This window comes from Mesocricetus auratus, unplaced genomic scaffold (assembly GCF_017639785.1).
Source record: "Mesocricetus auratus isolate SY011 unplaced genomic scaffold, BCM_Maur_2.0 Super-Scaffold_100009, whole genome shotgun sequence".
NCBI classification, from domain to species: domain Eukaryota; kingdom Metazoa; phylum Chordata; class Mammalia; order Rodentia; family Cricetidae; genus Mesocricetus; species Mesocricetus auratus.
This window is the reverse complement of record NW_024429193.1, coordinates 22,765,775-22,779,666: the sequence shown is the minus strand read 5'-3', so window position 1 is coordinate 22,779,666 and position 13,892 is coordinate 22,765,775. Positions and strand designations below refer to the sequence as shown.

Below are 13,892 nucleotides of genomic sequence, written 5' to 3'. Positions count from 1 at the left end.
TCAATGTGGATAGGTGGTGCCACAAGTCTCGACCTCTAGATGAAGAATTGCAAGCAATTAATGACTACTGAGAGCAGGAGATTGACTCTTACCAGGGACAAGCCCCTTATAGGTGTCTAATCCCAATTAGTCAGCATTGAACACATTTCATTTAAAAATACACATGCAATATATACAAGTACATGTATACATGCATATGTATGTATCGTGTTTTAGGGTTGGAGTAATACTAAGTAGACTCAGCAGGTTGTATTTATGTGTGAATATACATACACACATATATATTTACACATATATGTATGTATATATGAGTGAGTGTGTGTACAACAATAATAAAGAAGAGGTCATAAATTTCAGTGTGAGTGATGGGGTGCAGAGAGAGTAGGAGAAAGAAGTGAGGATAGATAGTATGCAAATATAGTACTCACGTGAAATTCTCAAATAAATTAAAAGATTAAATCAAAAGCATGCTGGAATTTTTATAACTTTGAGATAAATGTGTATGTATATATACATACATATATACATATATAACATATAAACAGTGATTCATTACACTTAGATAGAAATACTATTTTTTTTACTAAAATTTTATGTGCAGATCCAAAAACAGATGACGAAATGAACAGGAAAGGGGGAGAAAAGCTTTCCGTGCGGCTGTAAAGCAATGAGGAGGAAGCTCACATGGATTTGTGTTAGTCTCCATTTGAGAATTAGGGAGACAGGAAATTTAGTTTTCTTAATTTCTTAAAAGGAAATAAAATACTTGGATGAAACATGAATCATTACTTAACTTTTTAAAATTATAAACTTTGCCTGAGTATTATAATCATTAAATATCTTTCTCTTTCATTAGACTTTATAAAATTTCCTGTGATTTTTCTTTGTCTGTGTGAATATATTAAACATTTAATTATTTTCATGACTTCCCTGGCATTTTTATTATCCTTTTTATCACAGCATGTTTCTGAATAAAAGGTTTATTTCTTTTCCTGGTGTAATTTCTCTTTTGGGTGAAGGAAAGGCAAAAAAAAAATGGATAGCAAGAACTGAATTCCACATCTTTTGTCCCATTTTATCCATTTCATATTGTTTTCTGTCTTGAAAACTAGGCTTTACATAATCAATATGAGTGGTGGTATGAAATATAAAACACATTGTAGATCACTAAAGGAGCTTCTCAGAGCAAATAAATCATTAAATAGACTGTATCAATGCTAAGTGAACCAACTCCCAAGAGTTGTTCTCTCACCTTTACAAATTAACCATGGTAGGCATGCATTTGCAAAGGACAGCTAGGCAGACAGACAGACACACACACACACACACACACACACACACACACACATGCGCACAGAGAGAGAGAGAGAGAGAGAGAGAGAGAGAGATAGAGAGAGACAGAGAGAGACAGAGAGAGACAGAGAGAGACAGAGAGAGAGACAGAGAGAGAGACAAAGAAATGATCCAATGAGAGTTATTGAGAGAATGTAGGAACTATGGGTGTGAGGAATCACTTTTCTGTTCTGCCTCAGGAGAATGAGCATGCAACACTCATAATTTATATGCACTTTATTTAGACTTTCTCATAACTTTCCAATTACATTTTTTCTACAAAATTAAAAAGATTAATGTACTACAAAAGTACCGAAAGAGAGAAAAGAAGGGAAAGTGTGTGAAGAAATCCAGGAGAATTACTGTTGTCAAACACCTCACCATGAGCTTTGGAAATGTAATGAATAATGATGTTATGTTTAAATTGGTTTCATAATACAGAAGTGCAAGGTGTCAAGGAGAGGTGACCAAGACAAGACCAACAGATGAATGTGCTCAAGCCAAATGGATAAGCAAGGAAAAAAATACAATAACAATTAAGAGAAAATTAGAAATAACAAAGAGAAAGTGGGACTCGAAAAAAGTAACAACCGACAAAGATACAAATACAATCAACTAGATACTAAAAAGTAAGAAAGAATTAGAGAGGGTGAGAAGAGTGCATCACAGTTGAAATCAATCCCACAAATACTGAAAATGAACTCTTGAAAAACAAAATCATAATAATAAGCTAAAATAAAATTTTAACTCAAGAAACTGCTTCTGAAATAAATTTGAGAAAATAGGGAAAAACAAAACCAGGAAGCATGTCTCTAGAGTAAGTAATCCAGAACGTGGAGTGATGGAGTGCCATTCTAGTGGATCACTAAGATGACTGAAAAATAACGAACCCTTCGTTCAGCAGACAAATAAAAAACCCTAATATTCTATAATGGTAGAATAAAGGCCAACATAAGTTAATACTGTTCTGAGTGAAATTGTGCTTGAAGTGTAAGGCAAAAGATAAAAGATTTTGAGCATGGTAGAATTTGAAATTATTGCTTCCAAAGGGCCTCCTTCAGGAGTCTACTATGAGTAACTTTTAGTCAATCATCAGATGATACAATAACAAATGAAATTGTCAACAATAAAAGCTCTATTACAAAATCCCTCTTTGCACTCAAACACACATATAACACACAGCTACATAAACATATGCATATATACGCATATACTCATACACACATGCACAGGCATACACACGCTGGTGCCTTCAGATGTTTACAGGTCTAGACACCTAGACTGTAGTCTTTTATAGCATATTCTGGCCCTGAACCTCAGCTTAGTCACTCCTCACTTCCTGGACCTTACTAACTGGTATACTATCCTCATTTATGGTTATAAATAAATAAGGTTTGCAGAGAATTGTTGTGGAATACTGATAACTAAAACAGGTTTTGAAAATACTTAATCTGAGGTCTGGGGAAATGGCTTAGCTGGTAAGGTACCTGATACACAAACATAAGGATTAGAGTTTGAATTCCCAACAACTGCATAGAATTTGTGCCCAGGGGGATATATCTGTTATTGCAGCTTTGGGGGTGAGGGTGGAGCCAGACAGATCCCTAGTTCTAATTGGTTAACAAGCCAAATTGATCATGGGTGGTATGAGACATGTTGTCTCAAAACAATAAGGTAAGGAGTGACAGAGTGAGATGCTTGATATTGATCTCTAACCTGTACGCATATGTACCCATGACCTATACATGCATACACAAATAGGTGGTCACATTGTATGCACACACACACACACACACACACACACACACACATACATATATGAAAATATATTGAATTTGTAAAGGTCAGAATACTAGAACAACTAGGGGAGAGAAATTTTGTTTTGCCTTGCTTTGTTTCAATACTGTGGACTCCAAGTATAGCAGTGGCAGATAATAACCCTGTTGAAGATATCGAGAAGGGATGAGGTATGTGTCCTCAATTTATAGAACAGCAACATGTGCAGAACCCATGTATGGAATGGCTAACGATCACAGGTTATGGATGCATTGCTGCTCTGATGATGAATGTCATTAATTACACTAGGGATGGATGACAAAGCCATAGTTTTTGTGGGCAAAAGATAAGTAAACTTTACAGGCAGGAATGGACCAAGTGGGAGAGATAACCAGTAGGGCCTTCTTTGGAGAGACCTGAGTGTAAAGAGTAGTAACCCACCTAGAGAGAACAAATGGTCGTGTGTTGAAGAAGAGATGTTTGTTCCATTAAGTGACTAAAGTACAGACAGGGTCCAAGAATGAGGGGTCACAAGAGAATACAGAAATATGCCCCAAGAAAAAGAGCCAACATTGGTATCTCATACGGCCAGAGTGACATAATAACTCTACCCTTTCCCTGTGAGAGGCACAACCATAGCCACGGAGCTAGGTGTTTGGAGGCCGTGTGTAGGCTGAGAAACCAATGAAGCATCTGAATGTAACACCTTCTATGACACATCTGGGCAGTGCAGAGGGAATTCGTTTACTGACATGAGTGTGAGAACCTGACTACTGCACAGGAATGCAATTAGCTAAAGAATAAGAACTTACATAACTTGTGTTGTGTTCTTTATATCATGACTCTATGCTTAAGATCACATTTGCCATTTAAGGTCAGTGAAATAACAGTATTCCATTCCGTAATAATATATCATGCAGTTGTAAGAATAACAGAAGCTCTGCATTCTAATTTGTTTTTGAACATTGAACTGCTCTTGGCTGGTGACAACATGAGTATAGATAACAGTAGTTCAGGGTTTACCAGTTATGCCAGATGTTACCTTCAGAAACAAACTAGCAAACAGCATCGCACAGAACAGAGCTTGCTTAAGCCATCATAGTCTTGTCCAAGGTGCCCAAATGCTAATTTTTGACTGGAATAAAGCTAAAAATGAAGAATCTTATTGCATTTTGTGGACCAGCCAGAACATTGTTAGGTGAACTTGGCATTCATTTTATGTTCTTATCCTTATATCAGATGTTCATAGGCTTAACAAACTTTAAAAATTGTCATTTTATTTTGTGTATATAGGTGTTTTGCCTGCATGTCTAACTGTGTACCATGTGTGTGCCTAGTCCCCACTGAGACCAGAAAAGGGTGTTGGATCCTCTGGAATTGGAGTTAGTGAGCTGCCATGTGGATGCTGAGAATTGAACTTGGGTTCTTTGGAAGAGTGGGCAGCCAATGCTCTTAACTATTGAGCTATCCTCGTCAGCCCTCCCATTTGTGAAACATAAGCAAATAAACATTTAAAAACCAACAAAGAGGATTTGGAGTTCCTACCTGTGTATAAGATTTGTCTGACAACAGAGATGTAGTCCTCAGGCTCTTGCTCCGTTGAGATCTCCCACCTGCTTCTGGGGACGTTTATTAATTCAAAGAAGGAATTCGAGCTCTCCATTCCACAAAGCAGGGTCACTACACTTTCTGGTGAGTGAAGTATCTTCTCTAGAAACTGACACCTCTTTGGCGTTAGGTCTTTAAGCAGACTATTAGATAATATCAGAAGTTTACATTTGTAAGCATTTAAATTTAGCAATTCCAAATGTGAAGAAGAGAAACTCCACAACGGATATAACATTATTGCTTCTCTTTCTACTATATGTATAAATATTTCCTGCAAGTACAGAGCCCATTCCTCAGCATCTTCTTCATGTATCAGGAGGATGTCTTTTGTATTTCCTGGAAAAAGAGAAAAAAATGTTTCAGTTTCCATATAGTTACAAGGCTAACAGCAAGTCATGTTATCCTGCAAACGTGAAAGATACTGTTTGGTAAGCATGGTAATTTGCATATAGCAGATACCAGCATTGAAAAATGTTGCTATTCTTATGCAGATTAAAAAATAAATAAGGTGTTACACGGTCCTTGCCTTGCGGGAGTTTTCTACTCACTGTGCAAATGTGACTCCCCAGTAACCAACAAAACAAAGTTTTATTTGCATGAAGGAATTCAACAGTGAAAACTAAAAAAGAAGGTGGCGTAATCACGTGTCAGGAAGTAATAAGCTGTGGACTGACTAGATGGCTTACTGGGTAAAGTTAGCTGCTGCCAACTAGAACCTGAGTTCAAACCCTGAACCCCACATCTTGCAAGAAGAGAACTGAGTACCATAAATTGTCCTCTAACTTCCACACATTTGCTGTGGCTTGTGAACACCCACTAGTTTGTGCGTGTGTGTGTGTGTGTGTGTGTGTGTGTGTGCATGTATCAGAATATATTAAAATTTAAAAATAATAAAATGTTATCATTGAATTAAATAGTAGGCTCTCATAGAACAATAGAGAACTAAGATCTATCTCCCACTCAGAGCCAAAACTGATGAGAAATCAGAGTCAACAAACTCTCAGAATCCTTGGGCATCTCTTTCCTACCTTTTACCCCATCACAGGGCTACTGTGTCAGGATACTACATGACAGGCTCAAAGCTGAGTCTGAGAAACTAAAGCCCACAAATCCAACTTCTCCACAGCAAGAGAAGGGAGGACCTTGCAGAAGGCCTTACAAGGACCACCCAGGACCTCCAGCTGCAGAGGCTCACATAAAACCCTGCCTTGTGGTAATATTTGATAACACTGCAAACTCTGAGTTTGCATTAATTAAATAAAACCTTGAGTCAAAAGGCAGAACCAGCAACTAGTTGACAGGAAACAGCCATAGATAATTAGAGGGAGTCAGGAAATCAGATAGAAATGCACAGGAAGTAGTAGGGAGGGACTTTGAGTGTGGCACTCTTTTTTGGTTTGGAGATTGTAGAAGAGATGCTTTTGCTGGGTCACCTGCTAAGGAGGAAGGTCAGCTGCTTGCTTTCCAGCCTCTCTGAGCTAGCAGGTTTTCACTTCAGCATGTGATTTCTAAGTAAAATAAAATGACAGAGTTTTAGTTAAAAACTACATTGCTGGTGCACTCCTTTAACCACAGCACTCAGGAGGCAAAGGCAGGTGGATCTCTGTGAATCCAAGGCCAGCCTGGTCTACAGAGCTAGTTCTAAGACAGACGGATCTTTTAAAAAGAGAAATTCTGTCTCAGGAACAAGCAAGCAAGCAAACAAGTAATACAATCATCCCCAAACTACATTTGGCTGCAGAGGCAGCGGTGGTTGTGGAGGGACTTCTGCATCCAACCAGACCTCCACCTGAACAGCAGGGCAGTGGTCACAGAGCCACAGTCAGCAGCTGGAACAGCAGTAGATTCAATTGCAGCTGCTGTGCTGACAATAAAACAACGATCCTTGTTGTCTCCTTTTCCTTCAGACACATGAGGCAGATGAGAAGCCCGTCATTTAAAAGTATCAAATAAGATAAGGAAGAAAACGCAAAGGGATATTTTCCTGCCCATACTAACACTGAAAGTCTAACCTTTGCTTAGATAAACATGAGTAAAGTAAATATTAGCAGTACTAATTTTTATGGGAAGGGACAATGTCAAACAATAATAACAATGACAATTATCATCACAATAAAAAAGTTACCATATGAGGACTAGTGAAAATAATAGAGAAATTGTCAGACATTTAGAGTACAAAAAAAAATCACCATAGCTTAAATAAAGGAAATTTGACTTAATTTTAAAAAAACTACATTACCCAAGTGAATTTTAAAAAGTAATAACTAGATAAGAACATTTTAATTTCCAACCTGAAACAAAGCTGGATGCTACATAGCAAATGTTAAGAATGAAATCAAGGCAATGTAGGAAATTATGATAAAGTGGATGAAAAGAAAAATGGAAACGATGCAGTACGTGAATAATACAAACCCTGGAAGTGGATATAGGAAAGGCTATACTGAGTCACTCTGAAGGAGTTGCAGATATACTCCCGTTGGTGCAGGGCCTGCTGTGCAAGTATGAGGACCTGACTTCCGGAAAAGAAAGAAAAGAAAGCTGGAGGTGGCATCTGTAACCCCTGCACTGTAGAGGTGGAGGCAGCAGATCCTTGGAATTCATGGACCAGTCTATCCGCGTGAGCGCGAGCTTCAGGTTCAATAAGAAACCCTGTAAGGTGGAAAGCTATTGAGGAAGACACCTTACATATACCTCTGACCTCCATGTACACACACATACATATATGTATAAGCACACCCATATGCATACGTGAACATACCCTCATGAACACCTACATATATAACAACACCTGTGCTTATACTACACATGAATACACAGACAATATTCTGAGTAAAAGTTGCCTCTCTGATAACAGGAACAGAGTCAATGGGAGGGGTGGGAAGTGGGAAAGGGGGGTTTGTGATGGACATGTGGTATATATTTTATGAAAATGTCATAACGAAGCCCATTATTGTGTATACTTGATACACGCTGATAAACAGTTTTAAAGACATTTTAAGATTAAAAATAAGCTATTTTGCTTACGCATGCGTGGGTTGTATCTCGCGAATGCAGAATGCACAACACAATAGGTAATGAGAGGACAACTTTCAGTAGTCATTTCTTTCATGCTACCATGGGACCTTGGATTTTCGATCAAACTCAGGTTGTTGGTCTTATGTGGAAAGGATTTTTACCCAATGAGCCATCTCACCAGCCCAAGATTTTTAATAATTTTTTTGAAAAATTCTTGGAATATAGAACAAAAGGTACCAGCTTTATGAATCAATGGGGCACAATTGAAAAAAAGCTGTAAAGAAAGCAAACCTTGATTAAACTGACCTTAGTTTAATGGTTATTATAAAATTTCTTTCTATATCCAGAAAGAAAAGGTGAGTCACTCATAAGAAGAAGCAGAAAGCTGCTATAATTTCTTCAGATGAATTTCTACAGATTGCCGTGACATATAAAGTGGTTCTCAACAGGAGAATTCTCCTAGCACACTGATACTGTAAGATACTGTACTGTGCATCAACAAAAAGAAATGAGCCATAGCTACAGGCAACATGGATAAATCTACAGACAACACTAAGGGAAATAGGCAAGAGCATACACAGCAGGATATTGTTAATCTAATTGGACACATTGAACACAGACAAGATATTTGAGACAAGGGTTAATGGATCAGGCTGAGGAATCCTGCTGGGGCTTGGGAATTACTCTATTTTGATCTGCCTAGGGGTTATATAAATATATACATACAGAGAAATAAACTCATTTGTATAGTTTTGACTCCATCTTGTTAAACTATGTGTCAGGAACCTGTATGGGGGGGGGTTGGGGTTAACAAACAAAATGGCATGAGTTAAGAAGTTTCTGAACTCCTGGCAACCAAAAAAATCAATTCTACATTAAATGTACATTGAAAGTGAGGTGTCTTTGACCACATGCTCCTAGGTTGCAATGTGTGACTTCACTGCTGGCCTGGTTCTGAACACACAATAGGCACAGTTTACACTGTACATAACATCACACCATGCAAAGCCAATGCACACTACCTGAAACATTACGGCTCAGATGCCAGACTAAGGTATATTATGAACAGCAGTGTTTACTATACATGCATAGTTATCTGCTCCTATGTAAACATAAAGGTTTAATTATAGGAAACGGCCTTTTAATATTTTATACTGCTATTCCTTAGTGTGTGTATGAAATTAATATACCTTTGAACTATACTGTTGGATGATTAAATTTAAAAATTACTGTTTGAATGACTAATTTAATTTTATTAAATGTCACTTAGTAAAGTTTAGCTTGTCACTAGAACAAAACTTCCAATGGTTTTTTAAATTTCTCTAAATATTAGTCTGCCATTTTTCCCCTGTGGATTTCTCAGGATTGGTCATTACAGAATATCAACAAACTCCAAAAGACATTAAAAATACTGTGTGTCCCAAGGATCAAATAATCAGCTACAATTTAATTCTTTAAATAAAAATAAACACATAGATTATTATGCAGATTTGCTTTAATAAAGGATAAAATTTTATACACATATATCAGATAATTATTTTTAAATAAATGTACTTATGATTTCCTATCAATAAAAATTTAAATTGTATACTATTCTATAGATCTATGTACTACACAGCTTGGGTAATGAATAAAAATTAAGTAAAACGTGATCACAAACAATAATTTAAGATGTCCTGTTTTAGGATTCACATTAGCTAAAGTGTAACGAACATATAAATTAAGAAAAGTAGCAAAAGGAAGTTTAGGGATGGGACTATTCAGTAGTCCCTGAGGTAAGTCAGTCTTACAGCAAGTGGGTTTTGGGAACAAAATTCACAGAAACTAAGACAATTACAGGATTGATCTTTTAAAACCTGAGAATGAATACTAATCACAGAAGCTTGGCACATCTGAAATGAGTTTTTAAAAGGTAAAGGTAGGTACATTAGATGATTTTGCACATATAACGAAGATTTAAATACAATTAGCTCCAGAAAAGCAAAGTAAAACAAAAGCTATAATAGAAAGTGGAATAATTATATATTGTGTGGGCCAATGGAGACGAATTAGTTGTTAATTTCAAGCTGAGAGTAAACTATGCTAGAGAATAAAACAGGTCAGGTGGACTGAGTAATATACATTTATATATAGCATATCAGTAGGTAGACGGCAACACATTAATAGCTAACATCAAAACACATAAAGCTATTTGTATTTATCATAACATAACACATGCATTCATAACACATACAACTTACATTTTGATCCCAGTCAAAAGTACTTTAGATTAAAAAGTGACATTAAATAAATAGTATCAAATAAAAAGGTAGAAATGTTGAAAAGGATCTTAGTTTTTCAGTTCCACTGAGAAGGACTTGTTTTAGGAACACAAAGGCAAGGGCACTCTTGGCAACCATTGCACTCAACGTGCTACTGCTCCACATGGCACATGAAGGAAATCAAAATAAATGACAGGAAGAGTCTAGCCCTAGTACGACAGCACCAAAAAGAGGACATGGAAATACAGAAAATCAGGAAAAGGACAGAGGTGAGTTGAATACATGTCATTGTAGAAAGACCAACACCGAAGACATTAGAATTGTCTCACGAAACAGTGATCAACAGCCAAAGAGGTGGTCATTTGGCAGAAAGTCAGCTTAGGATGTCCAAGGTCTACGTTCCATCCAAAGTTCCACAATAAAAAAAACAAATGAACGAATAGTAAATAAACTGAGAAACTTTAAAGAAATATAATTAAAATAATAACTGGAGAAACAGCATTGTTTTGTTTCTCCATTTATCATTGAAGTTGAGGAGGTACACATTAAATTCATCTTTAATAATACAAGTCATATAAATTTAGTAACTAAAATGTTATCCAAAAATCGATGCAAGCTTTAGTCCGGTTCACTATTCTTTGAACATCTTTTGCTCATGATGAAACCTGAGCATGTGTTCTCATTTTGGTTTGATACATACTTTGTCAATAACCACTCTGGGCTAATTTTCCAAAGACTGAAGATTATCATTAAGTATCATTCATTTCTTCCTGGTAGGTGAAGTCCTGCAATCCATTTGGTCTTTAATTTTCTCAAATATTATTTACTGAAACTTTCTGTGTCCCCCAGATACCACTAAATAGTTAACATCTATTGTCACCAGGTCTCCCCTTGATGCTCCTGTGATCTCCATGGAAGGAATTCAGACAAGTCACCCACAGCATGGTTATTGTAAATAACTCTCATGGGACGAGTGTGGACAGTGACCTACATTGTCACTGTGCTGATCTGCAGTTTAGTCAGGCTCTATGTAAGTTTTGTTTTGGGTTTTTTTTTTGTTTGTTTTGTTTTGTTTTTGCTTTTTGCTTTTTGTAAATCTCTAAAACAAGCAGTTTTCCTTAAGAACTTTTTCCTGTCCAGTATCTTCCAAGCCTGCTAATCTTATTCATTCAAGCCTAACAAGGTGAGCAGAGATGGTTTTCCTCACTCACCGATGATCAAGCGCAGAGGGTAAGGGAACTTGTCACATTTGCCACCACCACAAATGGGATCATGCACCTTTCTTCTGCCTTTGATTTCTTTACTAGGGAACTGACTTGAGTCTAAAACCAAAAGTTAGTAGAAGCAATCTCACATCTGTGACACTCTTGCTCTTGTCTTAGTAAAGAGAAGTGTGTATGACAACTCTGTAGACCCAACAAGAATTATCCCCGAGTTCTCAAGAGTAGCCTGAAGGCAATGCACTTTGTTTACACACTTGAACTAAATCAAGTTTAAATCATTACTGTCCCAATTTAGGATAGGGTGCCAATGTGAAGATCAAGCAATTTCTATAGGTTGGGAAATTTAATAATACATGATGAATCTGGCTCATAGAAATACAAAATTTAATTTCATGGAATATATAACATAACCAAATAACGTTACTACTGAAGATGCAATTATAGTCCCAAATAGATTATCCAAAATGTAAGTCTCAAATCTAGCAACATAAAAGAAATGAAAACTTTGCACAACAGTGTTGTATGACTTGCTGGGATACATTCACTGAAAGTAGGATGGAGAGAAAAGACCAAAATAATAATTCCATCCAAACCTAGCTCAGTGAACCACTGAGTTATGAATACAGCATGGGTGAGCTGTTACAGGAAAAACTATAATTCCAGATCAGTTGCACCATGGAAAAGCCCCATGACAGTGACTCCAGAGTAATTACATGTAGCATCCCTCCTTTAGACAAGCTGAAGCCTTTTATGTATGACAGCACCAGATCTGGAGCAACTATGAGTGTGGGAAAGGAATAGCAAATTCCAGATGAACATGCTAGAATCCAACCTCTCTTTTCCTACCGGGAAGTGGTACAATGCTAATTCACATCACCTTAGACCTCGCCATCATTGACTATTTAGCTTATTTCTTGCCATTGCTAAAGGATTCAGCAATCTCACCACCACAACTTGTACTCCAAGGTAGAGAAAAGTCACGCCATACTCATGCATGGAAACAGTAACGTTTTTCCTGACAAATTGTTTTCAGGAACAAAATAAAGCCATATTAATGTTTTTTTACTTATTATGAAGTAGTCTGTCAGATTCAATAATATCTCATTTGTCTTATAAAGTACTATAATGAATTTTTAATCTGAAATGAAATTCCTATTAATAATTTATAAAAATAGTGTTTATACTGAAAAAGATTATGTATATTATCAAAAGAATGGGGCTAATCATAAATGAAAATAATTTTCCAGAAGCTCATTCTCAAGTAAACATTTTTCTTTTTTTAAATGACACCCAATGTCAACACAAGATGTCATTATGCATAATGAGAAAATATTACAAGATTCTAACTTTTAAAACTCTATTTTTCTCATTGACAATAAAAAGGAAAGAAAATAGAAGGGCTAGAGATGTGGCTTGGTGGTTGAGTGCTTGCTTAGTATGAAAAAGGTCCTGCCGGATGCCTGGAAAAAGTTAGAAAATGATAAAAGTTGTAGTCATTTACTTCATCTTGTTATAACAACGCACATTAAAGCAAAACACAGCCCCCATTTCAACGGGGGCAAGGAGTTTATTCTGAGCCAAATATGAATAGCCAGAACCTGAGAACATGGACTCAGGGTGCCTGGATGACATATTCCAACAAAGAAGCAGTTAATTATAGAGTTTTTTATCATAACAGAAGGAAAAAAGTGTAAGGCAAGGCAGTGACTAAGTAAATCTCTGTAGGCAGCAGGTAGGCAGATTACAGCAAATCAGGAAAGTAAAAAGTTACAGGTTGTAGATATCTGATCACATTTTTAGTTTTGGGCTTGGTGAAACACTAATGATCCACAAGAATATGCTCAAAATTTTTTCTGAGTATATTACTTAAAAGGATATTAGTTAGATACAAAAGTGGGCCATGGGGCCAGAGAGATGGTCCAGTGTTTAGAGGCTCTGAACTGAAACTCAGGATTTTACACAGTAGAATTATGCAGTGTCAGGGAAAGCTGACTTCTGAGCATTGTCCTCTGATCAATGGACACACAAGTACATGCACATGCACACACACACACACACACACACACACACACACACACTTCTTTAAAAGACATGGACTATGGATGCTATCAAAGACACAACTGAAAAGTCATTTTGGCTCTGTAGCTGTAACACTCTAGCTTTGTGTAATCATGAAGTTATAAGCAATCCGCCTTGTAACACATCGGTGTGCCCCCCCCCACTAGGAAGTTCAGTACATGTGCACACACCTTTATTTCAGTTCCTCAGTAAATACAGTTATGTAAGTTTTATATTTCAACTCTGTAATGGTATTTTCAATATAACTATTAAGAAGTTGAAACACTATTTCATACTTCTCTAAGAAACTTGGGTAGTTCTCTTTATTCATAGAGGCAAAGGGACCTTGTGTTTCTTGTACAATTTGCCAAAGTTTATGCAGTCAGCACTACAGATACATATCACACATCTCCCTGGATCACCAGATAGAGCCATTAATGGTTAGTTACTTAGTCCATCACTTCTTCCCTCTGGTTTTGCACCTCTGCAACTTTCTCTGATGCGGTGCACCAGTTCATGTGGGAAAAGGGTCTTCTCTACCGAAAGTACCTGATACTCAGAAATTGTTCCTTGTTCTTGACAATGTGAGAGCCTGAAAAGTATGAATGGGATGATTTTT

At 36.8% G+C, this 13,892-nt stretch overlaps 1 protein-coding gene across 2 annotated transcripts in view; it reads right to left on the bottom strand.

Moving 5' to 3' along the window:
- Positions 1-13,892, bottom strand: part of Bank1 (B cell scaffold protein with ankyrin repeats 1) — a 239,980-nt gene that overhangs the window by 205,257 nt on the left and 20,831 nt on the right. For both annotated transcript variants that reach the window (XM_021233978.2, XM_040751744.1), the window contains exon 2: positions 4,654-5,052. In XM_021233978.2, coding sequence (XP_021089637.1) covers positions 4,654-5,052 — 399 coding nt within the window. The remainder of the gene's footprint in view (positions 1-4,653; positions 5,053-13,892) is intronic.